At 36.9% G+C, this 20,908-nt stretch overlaps 1 protein-coding gene and 1 pseudogene across 1 annotated transcript in view; one reads left to right on the top strand and one right to left on the bottom strand.

Annotated features, from left to right (window-relative positions):
• Nucleotides 1–12,065, top strand: part of ATF2 (activating transcription factor 2) — an 80,330-nt gene extending 68,265 nt beyond the window's left edge. Inside the window, exons 13-14 of the mRNA XM_037523575.2 lie at nt 4,881–4,986; nt 9,482–12,065. Coding sequence (XP_037379472.1) covers nt 4,881–4,986; nt 9,482–9,708 — 333 coding nt within the window. The 3' untranslated portion in view covers nt 9,709–12,065. The remainder of the gene's footprint in view (nt 1–4,880; nt 4,987–9,481) is intronic.
• Nucleotides 12,066–13,880: 1,815 nt separating this feature from the next.
• On the bottom strand, nt 13,881–14,801 carry LOC119254786 (SET domain-containing protein 9-like; annotated as a pseudogene).
• Nucleotides 14,802–20,908: the final 6,107 nt, after the last annotated feature.

Here is a 20,908-nt window from a genome sequence, read left to right as displayed (position 1 = left end):
TTCTTTTGTCTAACTTGAAATGGTTTTAACCTTTTTATGACCTTGTATTTCAGTTATATTCATTTTGAAGGTTATTTATAATTTCAGCATGTTTCCTTTATGAACAAAAGGCAAAATCATCTTTTTACCAACTGCAGTTCCTTAATTTACTCTGTCAGTGAAATGTGGAGATTTTCTTTTGGATTTTGCTTTTAAAACTTAGGCATTGCACAATGTGAAGTAGAGCCTCAATAAATTAATAGGACCAGTCTTTGATTACTGGATATGTGAGTTTTTGCTCATTACTTGATATTGAAAAGACTTTACTGGTTCATTGACGTAAAGGGAATAGGATCAAATCTTTCATTCCTTGTATCTAAACAATATTTTGTTTCTGTATTTATCACTTGTAATAGAAAGGAATAGCAACAATTAGAAGATACTATATAAAACCTGTTTGTTTTATTTAAAAATTATTCTATAACTCTCTTTTCCCCCATCCCAAGTTTTCAATTATATTCTAGAGGGGAAGAGGATAGTAGTGATGCCACCTCTGCTGCGTGCATTTTTTCCTGGGTTTGAGATCTAGTACTTCTCTTTTACTGATCTCTGCTTCCCCATCTATCAGGCTGATAAGAATAAGTACTATTATGAAGATCGAATGAGAGAGGGTATAGAAAAGTGTGTAGTGACTACACTTTGTGAATACTAGTTATTATACATGATGTCATTAGGCATCTAAGTGTACAGGGTATGTTTTTAGACTTGGAGGATATAACTAGAAAAGACAGATGTCCTTGCAGTTGTAGAACTTGTAGTCCAGCAGAGGAGACAACTATGAAACAAGTAATTGTGAGAAGATCATTCAAATTCATTTTGTAAAATAACTCCAAAATATTAATCTTGTAATTTTTAAAAAAATCTGTCCTAGTTATAAATTAAAGAACTATTTTATTCTCAAATGGAAGTTTTTGCATCCATGGCAACTCTTGGAACTGTGATAGGAATTTTGATTCTCATTCATTATTTTTGTAAAGACTATACCTGAAAATAATCATATCTGTAGCAGTGAGAAATTTCTCAAAAAAAAGAAACTAACATGAGATCTGTAATTGAGGGGTGGGGGTAATAGCTCAACCAAACAGTTGAAGTTTAAAAAAATTAGGGAATACCTGGTCATTAATCCATGACCAAATATCAGTGAAAAGTTTTGGTTTATTAATCAGTTGGCTCTCTTGTCATAATTATCAGTCTGATCCTGCTTCAGATAAAGTGTAAAAAAATATTTGTAATTAATCTAGGTAATCACATTAATAGAGTGGAGTAATGGTACAGATAGTACCAAAATAATTTACATTTTATTACAGACCAGATAATTTTTTAGCATCTATCTTACCAAATATATTTTAATTTACAAAAAATATTAATTGCTCATATTTGAATAGGACTTTTACATTTCAGAATGTTTTCATGCCCCTTATTTCACATGATCTTCAAAATAACCCTGGAAGAAGTTGAAATATACTAGCAAGTAGGTAATACTTCCAGAAGAAATTCAGAAGCTGAATCCAACTAAAGTTTAGCTTAAAATAATCCACAGAGAAGATAGAAGTATAGTAAATATGTCTTATTTAATATTAAATCTGTTTATGGCTTAACATTAACCCCTTCAGATTCACTTTGGCTTAAGCAAATCTGGTTTTACATCTTCATGTAAGTGCAAATATGACTATATCTGTTAACATTTTCTTTTTTTACACTAAGCTTTGTGTATAGAGCCTTTAGGAATCTTCTCATTATATTTGTATGTACATCTTCTCTCTATTTCTGCTTGTCTTCTTGAAAAATTTCAGAATAAGAGTCATGATTTATGCAACCACTTTATCTAAACATTGTTAATATAGTCATGCCTGTCTTTATGTATAAGTTCTTAATGTATCTTGGTACAAGAATACAATCCCTTAAATGTTTGGATTCATTTGTTGAATTTTAGTAAGTATTATAAATGACTAAGAAACCATTGGGATTTAGCCTCTTCTGCCTACTTCAATTAAATAACCTTTACCTGCATGAGCCTCTTTCAACCTCTCCTTGATGAGATCTTGATCACTAGCATATGCTTCCCTTAGGGCACTGTAGATCTGCTAAATTTGTTTTTTTCTCTCCCAGTTCCTTACTAGTAACCTCGCCCATTTGATGCTTTTACTATAGTGTTAGAGAAAGCAAATACTAGGATACAGTAGTAAAACAAACCATTAATAAAATTATTTAATCTTTCATCCAAAAATCACTTTTGAGTTTCAGGCTCATTAGGAAAATTTTTATATCATTGTAAAACATTTTAGATCAAGATGATATAAAAGACTGAACTGAATGTGTTGGAATTTTTTTTCTTTACTTCACCACTTCTGTCATTTAAAAGGTATAAGGCAAAAATTGGTATTTGAATTTTCAATAAAGGCAACATTTTTGTATTATATTGTTTAGATATTATGTAAATTATAATTTTCTAATGTTTATTTTTTATCTTTATCCTCTCTTCCTGGCCTTTATCAATTGTTTGCTCTGTTATGTGTGACTCCAATTAAAATTCAATTACCATGCATATAAGTTGTTATAACAAGAATTGAATACCTTACCTTTTAACCCTAAATGTTCGTTACCATTGCTAGTGGCATCCTCACATTTTTTAATGTTAATGGACCAGGTAGTCTAATTAGATTAACAGCCATAATACCACCAACTGTTAAGGCTGAAACATAGAAATTGATGTTTCATTTATTGATTTTAAACCTATTTAAAAAGACATTTTTAATACATAGAATATACACATATATTAAATCGTGAATATATCCGCATACAGTTCTAATTGTTAATCCTCAAAATTACTTAGATTACTTTATATTGATTACATAGATCAATTCAATTACATACTGCATATTTCAAAATGAAGATTTATGATATGGTCTACATAGAGTAGAAGAGAAGACATCTGTGTTTTTAAAAATTCTATAATTGAGATGATGTGGTAAAATATGTCACTTTTTATTTTGTAATAAGAAAACTAACTATCTATGTTGGTGAGAACCTTCAACCAATTTTATGTTATTTAAACTATTAGTATTTTTTACCTCCTGGACGTTAAAGTTTTTATGGGTCCTTCTGAAATATAACTATGTACTCAAGCTGAAAGATTAATCCCTTGAGAAATTTCCAAGCTGGCATAAGTAGCAAACAAGTAAAACAAATTACCATCCAATGTGATAAATACTATAGAAATATACTTAATTATACATGCACACCCAAATATTAAAATGTCTAAAATATATGTAAACACACAAATTAATGGTAATTATGAATATTTAGAAATAGTAAATTACATGAATTTAATAGATTACTAACAAAAAATTTAATTTACAAATACCTGTATATTTATTTGGACTTATATTAACCTTGACTATTCAGATTTCTGTCCATGAACCCAAAATTAAATGAGAAGATAACGGTTAACAGGTGTATATAGAAAACTCAGATACTTCATTTTGCATTCCTCAATGTCTTAACCAGAAAGCTGAATTTAGGGTAAGTTAGCAGACTAGACTCATTAGGCATCTTTAAGTGATCAATGACAGAAACATAATCAGTTCAAGGTAAGTGTGTTGGTATGTTCCTCATGCCCCATAACAAGCGATAACACTGCATTAAAGCACAGAATAGAACTTGGTGTTCATAATAACTGAGAAATTAATAGGGTAAGTTATATTTAGGATATCGTATTTGGAACAATAATAGAGGTATAGTGATCAAAGTACAAATAGGAAAATTCAGTACACTTTTACTTTTTATAATTAAGCTTATTTAGAAATTTCCTTTCTATAAAATGCTGTAATCACTAGTGTCAGTACTGCTAATTAGAGCTCTTTATTAATGACACTATTGATGATAAACAGCTTTGATATGAATAATCCAGAGTAATCCAAAAAAAGTTTCTCTGCTATATCAGCTTAATTTTGAAACATCTATAGATTCTCTCATTAATTTCTGTTATATGAAGTAGAGCTGGATATATATTTTTAGATAAGAACACACAATCTTTTATAATTCTGGTATTTGAGACCACCCTTCACAGTAGTTTGAACCCAGAAATATTAAAATGTTTTGACCTATAGAAATATTGGGGTAACCCAAAAGTAATTAGATGGACTCACTCAATTTGGAACTTTAATGTAGAATCCACCAGATTAGTGCATTCCAAACAAACACTTATGTACTTATTCTGTAATAAGGAGTAAGACAAATCACTGACTTACTAGATTTAGATATACATTTAACTGTGTACAAACTCCCTAACACAAATACACCTAAGCCACTTAAATATGATGTCTAGTTTTACTGTTTCCACTGTCCATTGCGGTGCCTTGCAGTGTATTTTAGGGATCTATATTATAGTTTTCCCTGTGGAGCTTTTCCTAGTTTTTAAAAATACTAGAAACTTGTGTAATTGAGTTTCCAGGGTAAATTTTTCATTTTCAAGTGAATAGAGTCTGAAAATTTATCCAATGTCTTTGATGTTTCAAATTTTTCAAAAAGAACAGGTAACGTGTAAAAGTAAAATGTCTTCAACATGTAACATACAAGCAGGCCAAGGCAAATGGTAACTTGGAAATATGTTATCCAGCTGTGGTATTACCTTACTTAAATTTTTATAAAAGTTGCAATTTTTATAGAAATGCTATAATAGAAATATGAAAGTATACTGATTAAACATTTAAGAAGCGTATTTTATTCCTTGACATTCCATTAGGGGTCTCCAATTCATATCTTTATCTTTCTTGTTTTAAACAGTAAAAAAATACGTTCAGTTTGATGTTGGTAAGGTACATAAGTTTTTTCTTCTCCAGAGTGAAGTCACCCTGCTGAGAAATGAAGTGGCACAGCTGAAACAGCTTCTTCTGGCTCATAAAGATTGCCCTGTAACTGCCATGCAGAAGAAATCTGGCTATCATAGTGAGTAATGTTCCATTACCTACAGCCTGAGGCTACCTCAGTGAGATACTGCCAGAGTGAACCAAGCTACCATTAAAAACATGGAGACTGCAGATCTGATATTTAATATGAAATACCAGAAATTCTGCGGCATTACTATGGAGTAAGGAGAATACCTCTTAGTTCCTTGAGGTTTTGACTTCCTGTTTCTAGCTTTTTCTAGGGGTTAGTACAGATCAACAAAAAGGGTTAATAACAAAATATACTCTTAAGTGCTGAATGTATTTATCATCTTAGAGTAAAACTTTGTCTTACATTGAAAGGGTGATAACTTTTTAGTCTCCATTCAATAATGATATTTTTTTTAAATTCGCTGTCTTCACTAATAATGTATTGCATCCTATTCACTCTTAGTTATCAGAGTAGTCAATGTTTTTATTTTGAACCTTTATATTGGGCTTTCAGTCATAAAAATGCTAAAATAGAACAGTATTTAAATTATCTGCTTATAAGTTTCCTCTTAACTGTTTTCAGAAAAAGCAAAATTCTATGATTTTCAGCATTTTAGAGGTTAATTGTGCTTTTTCCTTCTTGTAATGCCCTCCTTTTTTTGATAAGATGCACAATGTTGGAACCAGCTGTTACTCTTGAATAAATGGCCAATTTTGTCCATCGTACACAAATTTGTAACAGATAACAGAACTGGGAATGCATTAGGCAACATTCATAATATATAACCCACAGCTTTCGTTTTTATGATTTAGTGATATTTCAGGATATTTGTAAATGTGAAGATTGTTTCAACCATATGTATCCACTTCGTTTTAATTTGCCAGTGTCAGTAATTCAAAAGAAAGAAACATTTTGTATTGGATGCAAATAGTTCCTCAGGTGCTCACGATAAAACTTAATGGCCACCATCTTTACTTGTAGTCATTGTAAGCAGTTTCATCAGAATGGGCAATATTTTTTAATTTACAAGATTGAGTAGATTTAGAAACTCTCTATTGCCATATATATTTAGAACATTGATTTTTGTCAGTTTTGAGCATATAAATCTCAGTCCTTTGATATCTAGTCATTGTGACAGGACATTGAAACACATTGAGAAGTAAATTGGAACTATATAGAAATATGTTCGGGGTTTGTATTAACAATGATTGCTGCAGGGATGAGACCATTATGGCTCCCATCTGACTTAACATAATTTCTTATAGAAGCTACTGAATTCAGCATTATGCATACATGATTTTCTTAAACAAGAGAGCACTCTTGAATTTTGATAGTTCAAAAGGAACTATACAAAAGATTCTCTAAAATTAAAAGGGAGTTAACTCCTAAATTGCATTAAATTCAAAATTATTGGGGCCTTCCTGGTGGCCTAGGGCTTAAGGCTCAATGCTAGCACTCAAGGGTCCACCGCGATGGCCTGAGTTCAATCCTTGGCCAGGGAGCTGACCCACATGGCACAGCAGAACTCTCTTATCTCACCCACTGCCCCCCTCAGCAGTGTATTTCAGTAAATCCGCCTGCTCTCACCTCCCACACCCCTGGCCTACACTCCAGTTCTTCTATGCAAAAATAAATAAGTAAAAAAAATTCAGAATTATCTATACTTTAATTGATCTTAACCATTTTATCTATATTCTCCAAGTAATAGTATGCTCAATAAATGCTAGCCAATTTTTCAATTATGTAATTATTTATAAAGGTTTTTTAAAAATGTTTAGAATATCTGTTTTATATATTATACCTTAAATAAAAATCTAGACAAATAAACTTTCAGTAAATATTTATTATACTGTTGTGAGAATGTAAGAAATGAATAACACAATTCTTTTTTAAACTATTACTATTTTTTTCCCCTGTCTGGTCATCTAGATAATCAAATTGAAGTATAGTTATAGCATAAAATTAATCTTCCTTCTTAGGAGCCAATTGAATTTTATAGAAATTTTAAAGTTTCTGTTTTCAAATTTGAAATATTTGTGAAAATTAATTTCTCTGTTGCTTAATAGTTAAGTAAGTATAGAGAGAGATAGGTGAATATTTAAATCTTGGAGAAAATGTAGGGAAATTCACAAATACTTAACACTTAGTGTGTAGCACAGAACAATTGTCAGTGGTGGTAAGCTGTAATGGGGATTAATTTGTTCAAAACATTTGTGAAAGAAATGTAAAGTTTCGTAGAAGTTAAGTGGTGTTGCAAAATTTTGCAATTAGTAGTAACAGTATAAAGTCATAGGGTCTCAGCTTTAACATTGAAAGTCCCAAATCCTATGAAACCTCTTAGTCATAGAATAACTGCCACTATTTTGTATTCTCTAGATCTCTGGGCATAATTAAAATTGTATTAGAATCTGTAATTGTGAGAAGGAAAACTTTGTGGGTCCCAAACATAATTGAGAGCTTATATTTTCATTAATGAAAATAATTATGAACATAGAGCATTTCATAGAGATCGGTTGTCAAACACCTGGGTTCTTATAGTTTAAGTAGAGCTGGAAAAGATTCATTGGGTACAGTAGGATCTCTTGTATCTTCCTAGTGCTTGTATTATAGTGATTTTTTGTTCTCATCTTAGAGAACTGGACATAGGGACAGATACCACATTATGAAAGTACTTTACATATAAAGTTAACAAGTACATAATTTATAACTGAGTTCCTGGTTCTTTGTATAGCTTAAAGATTTGTTGTGTGTAATAATGAAAGTCTGGAGATAAACACTTGTCCCTTAAAATTTATTGTTTCATTTTGAGTTATTGTTTCCACTATTTTTACATGTCCTTATACCACTCATCACAGATTATTACCCTCTGCATTTTTGAAAGCTGGCATGTGTGTCCCCAGAACTTAACACTGAGAGAAACGTCAGTTTGTCTTCTGTTGAAAGTAGTGGTAAAAGGAGCAAAAACTTATCTGTTTAATATTCTTGCCAGTTAATCTACCATTGTAAGAGTTTTGTTTTGAACACATAGCATTTGTATTGGCTATTTAAATAACTGAGTATTAAATATTTTATAGCATTCATTATTGCTTGATCATAAAAGTATTTTGTTTAATTTAAAAAGAATTACTGGTTATAATTTTTGAAATTCTATCGAGGTCAAATTTTTACCTAGGGGAATGGTTTCTACATTTATAGCACATTTTAATGATGGGGGTTCTATTTGTCTGTAGAGACAAGATTCTGTCTCATTGATACATTTTAAAATCTTCTCAAAAATGCATGAATTTGAGGTAAATGGGTCAAAATTCAGGAAACACTCAAAATGAGGGATTTTATTTGAACTAAATTTGTGCTTGCAAGATTCTTTCCCCTCCATCTTCCACATTGCAAATTATAGGCTAAGTCCTGCTTCGTGGGATCCAGCCATTTTAGTAAGCAAGCAGCCCAGTATGCATTATCAGATTTGATAGAAGGCTGCTTTTTGTCACTTCCAACCACTAAAGGAAAATTATTTTAATGCCAAGTGAAAAAGAGGTGCCAAAGAATACATTCAGTAAGATACTGTTTGTAGAATATTCAGAAGTGAACAAAGCTAAGTAGTAATCTTTAGACATACATACCTATATGGTTAAACCTCAAAGAAAACAAGGGAGAATGTTGATTACCTTTGGTGGCAAGAGGAGCCTCTAGGAAGCATCAGTGTTAATCGCTGTGTTCTCCTTCTTACATTGGGGAGCTGGGTTCACAGGTGTTCATGTTATCCTTGTGTCTCATAACTCCATACATTGTTGTGCATATGAAATTTTTCACTAAGTGAAATTCCTGGATTCTATTCTGTAAAATAAGAGGTAGGAGATATGTTGTTTTTAAAGCCTTAAAATTGGTAGATTCATTTTCATAAATATTTAGAATACCCTTTTCCTGAATCTTTTCAGTTTCAGTATCTAGAGTTGTATTATGGATTTTTATTTGAATCCCAATTAATTCATGCAACTATAACAGCTGGTGGCATTTAGATTCTAAATATTGCTTATTCTCATGTGTATGCATCATTAGAATCAGGTGTTGTAATCATCCATTGCCGCAGTAGATGGAGAGTCAGCCAGAATAAATATAGTTGTAGAGAATGCAGAGGGAATAATTTGAAGATATAATTTGTATGTAAGAATTCATTTGTTTATGCATGTGCTTATAAAGTTTTTTATAATAAGAATGGTATAGAGGCAAACTGACTGGTTTTGTTGAACATGTTGCTTGATAAGTGTCTGATTATATCTAGAAGAGGCTATCTCCCAAATTCCTGCCCCATTTTCTTTCTTAACACTATTTAGCTTTGTTCTTTGAGACACTGGGCTCCCAGATGTTTCCATGTGCATGCGCCTTCATTTGACTGTTGCAGATAAAATTACCTACTTCCTGACTTGGAAGCTACCTCAATTACTCGGTTGCAGTCATACCAACCTCTAAAAACTGATTTTGTAAAAATACCTTCTTTTAACTTACTGATATAGTCTCACAGATGTTTTATTTAAGAAATTCAGCCATTTTTCTTTTCTCAACTCAGCTGCTGATAAAGATGATAGTTCGGAGGACCTATCAGTGCCGAGTAGCCCACATGCTGAAGCTATACAGCATAGTTCCGTCAGCACATCCAATGGAGTCAGTTCAACCTCCAAGGCAGAAGCTGTAGCCACTTCAGTCCTCACCCAGATGGCGGACCAGAGTACAGAACCCGCGCTTTCACAGATTGTTATGACTCCTTCCTCCCAGTCACAACCCTCAGGAAGTTGATTAAAAACCTGCAGTGCAACAGTTTTAGATACTTACTAGTGACTTCAAAGGAAATCAAGGAAAGACCAGTTTCCATTTATGCGAAATCTGTGGTTGTAAATTTTTTTTTTTTACTTGAAATTAAATTTGGCTCTAAAGTTCGTGTAGCAGCAGTTGATGATCAGACTGAACAACAGTTTTTAGTCTCTAGAAAAAAGACTGATTTTGCTTTTTTTATAAATATTGTTAGATTTATTAATTTTTCTGTGCTAAATGTGTAAATTGTATTATAATTCATTGTGGTTTATTTCACTTTTAATTTGGTGGTGTTTTAATAAATGGGGGTGTTACTGAATCTCTCTTCCCACTTCCATTTTTTTGACCACCTCTTAACCCTCAACTGTGATGGTAGTTATCATTTATACCAAAGTTCCGCATAGTCCCTCTTGACTTTGTAAGTTAGCAAGGTCAACAAGCACTAGCAAAAGAAAGATAGAAATTTGCTTTTAATCTTTTTGCCTTTTATTTTGCACATTATGCAAAAGAAAACATTAGAGAACACTTTTTAAGTGAGTGAAAACATGGTAAAAGACATACAGTGCTTTATGCACCCTCTTAAACTGAATATTGCTAATAATAGTGAATTTTCTTTAAGATTTTAAGTAGACATGAATTTTTGGATCCTTTATCATTTCAAAAATGACTATTTTTTACTTTTTATGTCTTAAATTCACTATTTTAAACCCTATGTTTTGAGGCTACTAGAATATGAAATTATATAATGTACGATACAGGGTTCTCAAATACCTAATAATGTTTTTGAAATTAGGTTTTTGGTTGGTTGTTTTTTTGGGGGGGGGAGGAGTTGTTTTTTTGTGTTTTTTTTTTGCAGATTTCAGGTTACAATTTGAGAAGTTTATGCATAATCAAGTATGGTATGGTTGCCAGAAAAGCCTAAAAAATTACTACTTAGAAAATTTAAGACTGTTTACCCCCATTGTCTTGTATTTGCAAGCTACCTTGTACTTATTCTTGTGAAAGCACTGTCATCTTTTAGTAGCAAATTTTGATAATGTTTCTCGTGGGAAAAAAAAAAACAGTATCTATCTTTAGAACAATGTAATTATAATGTGGGAAGCGAGAGTGAGAGGAGAGTGTGTATGTATATGTGTGTGTATGTGTCTTCCAATAGTTTATGCCAGCAATCTTTGCTTGAATGTTTTAACGATGCCTTCAGTGTGATGCTGGCCAATAGATGATTGCAATTTAAAATGTCATTACTGTGCAGGCTTGGATAACTAACATTCCATGATGTAGTTTGTTTCTGATGACATGATTGTAGGTACACTTTTCTCATTATCCAGTCATCTGTGGGATATTGAGTTTTCTAATGTGCCATTATCTATTTTTATTCTGCGGTTATGTTCAAAACACAGTACAATATTTTAAAATAGACTAAATTGTTAAAAATAAAGTAGTAGATGTGTGTAAACTTTGTAAAATAGTTATGAGTCCTACCCAGTAACAACTTCTGGCATTCAAGCAGGATTCCATTATGTAAATATCTGTAATGCATTTATAATAAGTTGTGTAGTTTGTTCTGCATCCATACTACACTATTTGCTAAGGTCTCAGTGCCATCTTCTAATGAGACTGACATTTTAAAAAATCTATATGGAATATCCTTGATAATTCCAGGAAATCTCCCACCTGCCTAAGTTCCAAACTGGGAAACATTCAAATTATACAAATGACATTTCAGGACTTTTTAAGTATGAAGATAATAGGAATTTTATTGTTCAGCTTATTTCAAGTGAGCATTTTTGTTGCCAATTTTAAGTTTTTTAAACTGATTTTATAATTTTTAAGAAATCAATTTTCAATCATGAGTTTGCCATAGTTATGTTTAAGGAGTTGATCTCAAAGGCACAAAACATGAATTCTGCAAGAAGGCTGTTTTTTATTGTAGTTTGAATGGGTTAGGAAAAGCCTCAATTTTTCATTCTCCAGTCCTTCAGTGCATTTTTCTTTCATTTTATTATTTATGTAAGTTTAAGTTCTTTTGTAACAGGAATTCTTGCAACTGTAAAATAAAACTACATAGATGTAAGAAGTCATGTAAACGGTTAATGAGCTTACCAAGATTAGCAAAACTTTCATTGTAAATCAGTCTGTATTCAGCAAATAAAGATCATTATTAGTTGTATAAACACAAATTCCAGTTTGACTTTCAGGATGTCACACTACTTCTGTACCTAGCATTTTGAGTCCTTATATTTGCAATGTTACACAAACTGTACTATTTTCTTTTATGTGCAGTTTGCATGAGTAAACCATCAGAGAATAAATTCTATCTTTAAATTATGTTCATAATTTGCTTGTTCTTTCCTGTCATAAATATCACCTGATTCCCCCCTCCCCTTTTAGGGTGTTTATTACCTTAGAAAAACCTCACATTCCCTTTCTGTGATAAAATTCATTCTTTCTTGAAGACCCTTTAACTGCAGGGTGTTCAGATCTTATTCCTCCTCTCTGTATTCATTTTAAGCTAATTATTCATAAACAATGAAGCTTTCATTTATGCCCCTACGTACCTGAACTCCAGACACAGATCCGTCTGCCTTGGGGACAGTCTAAACATAACATACCCAACACTGAGTTCTTAAGACTGCTCTCACCCTACCTCAAGCATATTCCCACAATCTGTCATAATCAGTGACCGCTCCATAATCTGCTAAAGCCAGAAGCACTTTCTCACCACTTGCTCTCTCAGCCTATATCATACCAGTGAGGAAATTGTTTACCACCTGTAAAATAATCCAGAATTCAACCACTTTCCAGTGCTATCGCCCATATCTGTGTCTTCATTTCCCCCCCCCCCCAAATTACAATACTTGCCTCATAGCTGTCTCCCTGCTTCCAATATTGCCTCCTACAGCCCAGGGTCACTCCTTCTGCACCAGAACTTAGAATGATTCTTCATTGCACTCACTGCCAGTCCTTATGAAGGCCTGCAAGACCCTAGATGATCTGTTCCCCCACCCCATCTTGTTACAGGTATGACCTCATCTCACCACAATGTTTTACTGAGTGACTGAGTCAATGCAACTAGTTCTCAGTCATTGTTCCAGCTACTTATTAGAACAGTAGTCAAAGCAAAAATCACCGCTTTTGGGGAGCTTATATTTAAAGAGGGGATGGGGGGGTGTTGGGAAACACAAATAAATTACCTGATATTTGGTAAAAGATTTCATGAGGACAAACTGGTATTTCTGTACAGTTTGATAAATGATGAAAGATCAAATTCATGTTTGCTTTGACTTATTTTAGGGGATAGGAAAGACTCTTGTCCCTAACTTGTACAAATGTAGTTTTTGTTAATTCTACATCCCAGACTATGGACCTTCTCAGGACTCCGATTCTGGGAGTACCAAAATAAGTTGGAGACTGGGACCCAGTGATGCTACTGGGGTGCAGGACCATCCCTGGGGTGACATAAAGGGCTTAGCCAGCAAATTAGGAAGAAGCAGTTTCTTCCACCTTCTCTTTTCCCTCTGTGGCCTCCTTGGAACTCATTGTAGAGACAGCCAACAAGGGAGAAACACAGTTTGTAGTGTTCCAATCCTGGCTTCAAAACCCAGTTTTCAGAAAGTGGAAAGGGTTCCACACTTCTGCTTTTCTCAGCCTCCGTTGTCACTGGTGCGGGCAGGTGACGGAGTTCCGGCTCACTGAGTGACTGGACGTCACATTACAGTTCCTGGGACAGGCCCTCGCTCTTGTCCTTTTCTCTGGCTGCCGTGTCCACAGGAGGTGAGCCATGGCAGCCACCTCACAGATGGAGGGGCAGTAAGATTAAAAGGGCCTGATCATTGTACACCAGAAACTAAGATGATGCTGTATGTTGATTATACTTTGTTTTTTTTTAAAGATTTATTTATTTATGCACATAAGAACTGGGGTACAGGCCAGAGGTGTGGATGGTGAGAGGATTCACCAGAGACAGAGTGGGGAACAGAACAGACAGATTGACTGAAGTACACTGCTGAGGGGAGCAGCGGGCAAACCAGGAGAGGTCTGCTGCACCACGTGGGTTCCTCCCTGGCTGGCCAGGGGATAGAACCTGTGTCGCAGTGGCCACAGACTGCCTCATAGGTTGTGTCTCAACCCCTTGTGCCATCAGGGAGGCCGCTGAAGTTCCAAAGCTAATTTGCAACTCACAGAGCTAGCTGACAATTGTATAGTAGTTTGAAAAAGCTCTTCTCCTTGCTTGATATCTCTGAGTGCAACAAGAATAGCACATCGAAGTAGGCTTAGTAATAGTTGTAGGCAATGTTTGGAAGAGACTGCTTCAGTTCTATAGGGAAAACTGCAGGCACATCAAATTCCTGATAACAGACATTAGCTGCTCTGTCATTTGAACAATTGTTGACGTATTGTCCTACAGCCAGTGGATTATGAATTTCTGATGTGAGCCATGTACTATCACTCATTTTTAAAGGACCAAGTCGATCCCTCCCATTGCAAGATCTGTATACAACTTGAAATTCCCTTGTCATTTCCATCAGTAAGTACTCCATCCAGGCATCTAAAAATAAATGGGTTTCCAAAGGACTGGAAAAAGATTGGCTCATACTTCTGATATACTACTGTACCAGGATACATAGATACAACCTTGCCTTTTGGTACCAATCCTTTAGTAAGAAGACACCCTTTCCAAGCAGAAATCAATGAACTAGTTGCTTGAGAAACACTGAAACCCAACGTCTTACAAAGAATTTCTTCTGGTTTAAAGATATTTTGCTGTTGATGTCTGTGTTCAAGCAGTTTCACCCTTGGATGATGAGCTAATAGTAGGTCTTGATATTTTGATTTAACAGATTCTAGAAGCATAGTCAAGATATGACTGCTTATTGAAATCATTTTGAATAGCGCCTGGAAAACTTTCAGTAATGTTCCTAGGACATCTTCATCTGAGATCATTTTGCCTTTGGATTCCTCTGGAACATATCGGAGGGTTCTTGGGTTGTGCGTAGGTTCAGCGCGATCCAGGGTACGAAGTGGTACTTACAACGGCGCCAACACTGCCACAGGCCCCGCAGCAGGCGGCCCGGCATGGCTGCCCCGCGGCGCCGCGCCCGCCCGCCCTGTCAATTATACTTTGATCAAAAAAAACATAAGGGGATGGTCTCACTCATAGCAGGAATCTAGAAAACTTAAATAAGGGACCAGGAAAATGAATAACTATAAGAAAGTGAAAATCAAAATCAACAAAAAACTATGAACCGGAGACACTTTCTTTTTGGGGGTGGGGGGGCGGAAGGGGAGGGATTGGGGTCAAAATGGGGGGATTGCAATTGTATGGGGAATATAAAAATAAAATTTATTATTAAAAAAAAAAAACATAAGGGTCTGGGTCCCTGAAAATCATGGATTCACCTGGCATTGTTGAAAAATAGACTTCAATGGCTTTGTTGAAACATAAGGCAATTTAAAGGGGAAATAGGAAAAATAAATACAGAAGAAATCATGAAATCTAGTGAAGGAGAAACAATAGAACATAATAAATACTTAGCTGGGCAAAAAGCAACAACCTCCCAACTATGTTTTCTGTACAAAAGATGTTATAAAACAGAAAGGCAGAAAACATGAGGAAAGATAATCCTAAGAAAATGCAAAGTAATAAATTGGGGGTTGAGCAACATTAAGAGTCTAAAGTGTTGTGGGCCTCCCTGGTGGCACAAAGGGTTAAGTCTTAGCGCTATAGAGATATCACCAGTCACTGCAGCATGAGTTTAATCCCCTGCCACAGCTGCTCCCCTCAGCCATGATTGATGATCCATGTGAATGGTCTCACCAACCTCCCCCGCTCTCCCATACCTCTGGCCTGCATCCCAGTTCTTATATGCATAAATAAATAAAAATAAATCTTTTTAGGGCCTCCCCGGTGGTACAGTGGTTGAGCGCTGGGTTGCAAAGCTGCCCGCAGCCTCTGCAGCGCTGGTTCGATCCCTGGCCGCCGGGCGAGGGTCCCACATGGCGCGCAGACCTCTCCTGCCACCCGCTGCTCCCCTCAGCAGTGTACTTCGGTCCTTCTGCCTGCTCTGCTCCCTGCTCTGGCTCTGGTGAATTCTCTCACCCTCCCGCGCTTCTGACTGTACCCAGTGCTTGTATAAATAAATAAATCTTTTTTAAAATAAATAAATAAATCTTTTTATTTTGGATCTCCTGGTGGCAAAAAGGTTAAGACTCAGCCTATGAAGCTATCCGCAGCCACTGCAGCATAAGTTCAATCCCTCGCCAGGCAGTTACTCAGTTGGCGCAACAGACATTTCCTGACTTGCCCGCTGCTCCCCTCAGCAGTGTATTTCAGTCAGTCTGCCTGTTCTGCTCCCCGCTCTGTCTCTGGTGAATCCTCTCGCTGCCCACACCTCTGGCCTGTACCCCAGTTATTATATACATAAATAAATAAATCTTTTAAAAAAATAAATATTTTTTTAAAAAAGTCTAGAGTGTTGAGACAAAATATTTATATTAAAAATGGTTTTAAAAAATATCAAAAATACATTCTGAACATATCAAACATGAGTTTAATCCCCTGCCATGGTTGCTTCCCTCAGCTATGATTTTTTTTTCCCCTTCACTAAACTCATTCTGACCTTATCACCAACATACGTTGTAATGAAGCAAACCAGAAATAAACTAGATCCCAAGAATTTTGAATTCTGGAAATGTATTGGGTTTAGCTGTCACACCACCCAAATTCAACTCAGCTTTTAATGTTCCATACATACTCCTGTCAGACGGGGTAGCCCGGAATTTGAGAAGTGTATTTAAGATTATTAGGTGATTGATTAGGTGATAGATTATTAGGTATTAGATTATTATTTGAGATTATTATCCATGTGAGTCTAGAAGTCTTTGTCAGGAGAATGGGTTTTCCTAACATTCTGTGGAAAGCTCAGCAGGGCAGAGACAAGAGTTAGCCCTGGAGGGAGAGGTGTCCCAGGGAACCAGAGACTTGCTTCTGAGCATCGAAGATATCAGGAGTTACTCTCAGCTCAGGTGCACACAGTGAAGAAGGGACCTCAGGTTAGGGGTCCTGGGGAAGGTACAGACCTGGGTAGAAGGTTTTTGTTTCTATGTGTTGCTCTGTGCTTTTCTTTCTTTTTTACTGTATGGAACTTACCCCACAATCCCTGGGCCTTTCAGAGAGGCTTAGTCTCTTAAGTGTTCCCACCTGGTCTCAGATTTTGTTGTTGGTGAGGGGGCAAAACTGGTACCGGCAGAGGCAGTAGCCTGAGTGCAGGCCCTGCAGGGTGAGAAGGCCAGTGCCCTCAGGTCATCCTAGTAGCATTTTAGGATCCTTTTGGACTCCATGCCCAGATGCATCTGCCAGTGGGTGTTGGCTGAGCCTTTGTGCTCTGGGTCTGCAGTCACCTGAAGTCACTCTGGCCAAAGAGGTTCCAGGCCCAGGGCCTCACCACCAGCCTACCTCTTACTCCAAGAGGATGGAGTCCCAGGTAAAGCACCACAGCGCCTGGACAGGGGCTTCTTCTATACTTGGATTTTTATTCTCTCAATTTTCAAAGGAGGGGTTGTTATTGATCTAGAGGAGCCCTTTAAGCTATGTAGGGGTGGCTATTGGAAACATAGGTAAAAAAGCATTGAGTCCTCTAGGCTAGTGGTCTTTACAGTCCTGGGGTAAACACTTGGTTCTCTAAGTCCTTTGATTTATTTCTTGCCAACCGCTCCCAAACTCTCCACTTCTCTTGTATCCACCGCAGGATCATAGAGACGTAATTGTCAGTGGATTAACTAAGGAATTAGCATAAATGTGGGGTACATTGGGCAACTTGCTGAACCTGTTTATTCTCCCTGAAGGTCGAGGATGAAGTGGGTTTTGTGTTATGGAATTCCAGAGTAGAAAGCAGACTGAGCTGTCAGAGATGATCCAATTGGAAAACTCCCCTGGTGAGCCAGGAGAGTGGGGAGTTGGGTCGAGTGAGATGGCAGAACCTGGGGGTTCATTTGGGAGGAGAACCACTTTCAGAAGTGGTCAAAATTGACAAAAGTATGGGTGGGATGCCAGGGGTGGGGGGGTTCCTTCACCCCTCCCCCACTCTTCAGCAAAGTCACAGAACATCACAAAATGTTGAATGTGTCCCAAGTTCTTAAGACAGTGGACAAGGGATGGGGCTTCACCTCTGGGTCTGATCCCAGGTGAACCGGAAGGCGATCCAGGGGCACAGACCGCAGCAGGGCACAGTGGGCGGAAGTAGTGAGGCTCACACACATCCTTGAATTTGGGTTCAGGCCCAGTTTCATTAAGATTTGTGGAGGAGCACCAAGGCTCCAGGCAATGAATGGTGTAAGGATATTTCCTGTGGTGGCCCTCAAAGTAGTTTAACTCCTGAATACAGAGACCCAGCTAGGGAAGATGGCATCCTTAAGTGAAGTATTATTAGGAATTTTGAATAAAGGGATTATATGCAAAGGAGTGAGCAGGGCAGAGGGATTCTACAAACTCAGTAATTGGGGCTTGCGAAAACAAGAACAAAGAGAGTGAACCAAATGAGTGAAACCCAAAGGGGAGAGAGTGCTGTGTGGAGAGGGCTCCCTCTCAGATACTGTGAAGGCCATTGCAAGCTCAGCCAGCCTTCAAAGAGCCCCGGATGAACAAATACCCCAGCCTCTTTCTCTTCTCTTCCTCCAATCTCCTGTCCACTGGCCAAAGTCAACCAAAAGCCAAAGCACAAAGGAACCTGTCCATGCAGTCTATCCAAGCAGCCCCCCCACCCCACCAGGGGGCGCAGAACGAGAGTGGAAAGTGTGGACACTGGACCAATGTTGTATGTTACGTCCAGTTTTTTTCCCTTCAAAATTGTATTGATCCGTAATTGATTCATTTACAACAGTACGTAATTTGGGAGTACAACTTCACATCTCAGTGTGTGAAACTGCTTCCCTTGCCCTCCACCAAAGCTCTGGTGCCAATACACTGTCCCCTTACCCCTTCTATACTCTCCTTCCCTCCATCAGTTAGTTTTTCAAGCAGAAATATCAGTGAATCTGAAAGAGAGCACTTGTGCTTAACAGCAGTCACTTGTCAAACTTCCTGTTCCAAATGCTTTGCAACATAAAAATAAGTTCATCCTGAGAGGCAGATATCAGCCCTGAGAGGAGGATATCAGCCCTGAGAGGCAGATATCAGCACTACAAGTGAGAACGCTTCAGTTCACAGGTGAAGTGGCTTGCCCCAGGTCACAGAGCTGAGAAGTGGCACAGGTAGGCTCACCTCCAGACTAGACAAAGAAGGGAAAGTGTTGGGTTGTAAGACGTTGGGTTTCAGTGTTTCTCAAGCAACTAGTTCATTGATTTCTGCTTGGAAAGGGTGTCTTCGTTACTAAAGGATTGGTACCAAAAGGCAAGGTTGTATCTATGTATCCTGGTACAGTAGTATATCAGAAGTATGAGCCAATCTTTTGATTTTTAACAGTTGTTCTTAATAATGAATTTGCAGACTACTTAGTGTGTTTAGCATAGGAGTGGTAAGCACTGGTAAATAAAAAGATTTAAAAGGCTAGGAAGTGTCTTTCATTTAAAAGGGAATTGATTTTTTATATGAAATTTTCACTAAAAATGGTATAAGCATTGTAAATACGAGAATGATTTCTTAATCAGGCAAGTATTTATCCTTCCCTCTCAAACAAGGCTTGCCACCGGTACCACTTTATTCCCTGAGTCCTTTTAAGGGGAGAAAAAGAAATACCTGCTCATTTCCATTTCAAGATAAATAGAACCATGACTATAACACTTGAGACAAACAAAGCTTTCATTTATACCACAGCTGGTCTAGAAAATTGGAATTAGTTGGAAAGCAAATATTATGACTAAAATGTAGTTGATAGTGTGTTTACTTTTCAGTACATTTCCTTCTCAAATAGGAGTCAAAAGAAAATTACACTTTTGAATTGACTGAACAAAACACCACCTAGTGGTAGTTGAAAATATTTTAGAAGTGAAGAGAGCTTAAGTTTCTTACAGTAAATTTGGAATCAATTCACTCTCAGCTTATTTTACCAAGTGACTTTAGCTTAACATGAATATATTAAAGGGTTTACATAGCTGGGTTTCTTTTGTGGTTAGAACTATAAAAAAGTTGACAAATAAAATCCTGTTGCACCAAATATCATTGAAAACCCCTTCCTGGATGCTTATGTTCTAGAACACTCCATACAGCTAACAGGATAACTCTAAAGCCCAGAAAAATAATCCTCGCCTCATTTCAAATGTTTTAACTTTTCAAGCCAGTATGTGGTGCTTATGTATTTTATGAGACCTGGCAGTGTGCCCTGGGCAGGCCATCTCTGCAGAGTCCCAGCGGCGCTGCCACTCTCCTCAAACCTTTATCCAAGGCCTCATCCTTTTGAAGGACGGGACTCTCTGCTTAGTGCCTCACAGAGAAGAGAGAAGCCATAAGATGGAGCTCACTTCACTTTCTGCCACTAAATCAACACATTTGCATTTGGACCCAGTTCTCTCCTTCCCTCCTATTAGAAAACAAGAGATTTATTTTTCCTAAAGCTTCCATCTAGACTGGGGTCTCTCTCCTCAGTCTGTTTTTCTCTCTGCCTTCTCTCACCCCAGTTTTCCTCCCTGCCCTCCCTACTCATTCCAGCTTTTTAAAAAGGGGATGTCTCTCCTACCCTAGAAACAGACAATCCTCAAACTCATTTCATGGCTGCCTCCATCACAGTCCTCTTTTCCCTCTTTAAAGATTTTCGGCAGGGGCCTCCCTGGTGGTGCAGGCGGTTGAGCGCCGCACTGTGACGCTGTCTGCAGCCTCTGCAGTGCCGGTTCAATCCCTGCTGGCCTCAGAGCAACCCACATGGCGAGCAGACCTCTCCTGTGTCGCCCACTGCTCCCCTCAGCAGTGTATTTCAGTCAGTCTGCCTGTTCTGTTCCCTGCTCTGTCTCTGGTGAATCCTCTCACCTCCTGCATCTCTGGCCTGTACCCCCATTCTTGTATAAATAAAATAAATCTTTAAAAAAATTGTTAAAAAAGAAGATTTTTCTGCAGTTGCTGTCTCCAATGTCTGCCTGCCAATCATTCCTTAACCAGGTGGAATCTGGACTCGTAATGTCTCTCTGCTGCATTTGTCTCATGTGGTCATTCTTTTCTCACTGAAGTGATTTTATCCCTTGGCTTCTATCCTTGGCT

The sequence above is a fragment of the Talpa occidentalis genome, unplaced genomic scaffold (genome assembly GCF_014898055.3).
Source record: "Talpa occidentalis isolate TD23 unplaced genomic scaffold, MPIMG_talOcc4v2.1 talOcc4.3, whole genome shotgun sequence".
NCBI lineage: Eukaryota > Metazoa > Chordata > Mammalia > Eulipotyphla > Talpidae > Talpa > Talpa occidentalis.
The sequence above is the reverse complement of the archived record's forward strand: the minus strand, read 5'-3'. Positions and strand labels throughout refer to the sequence as shown.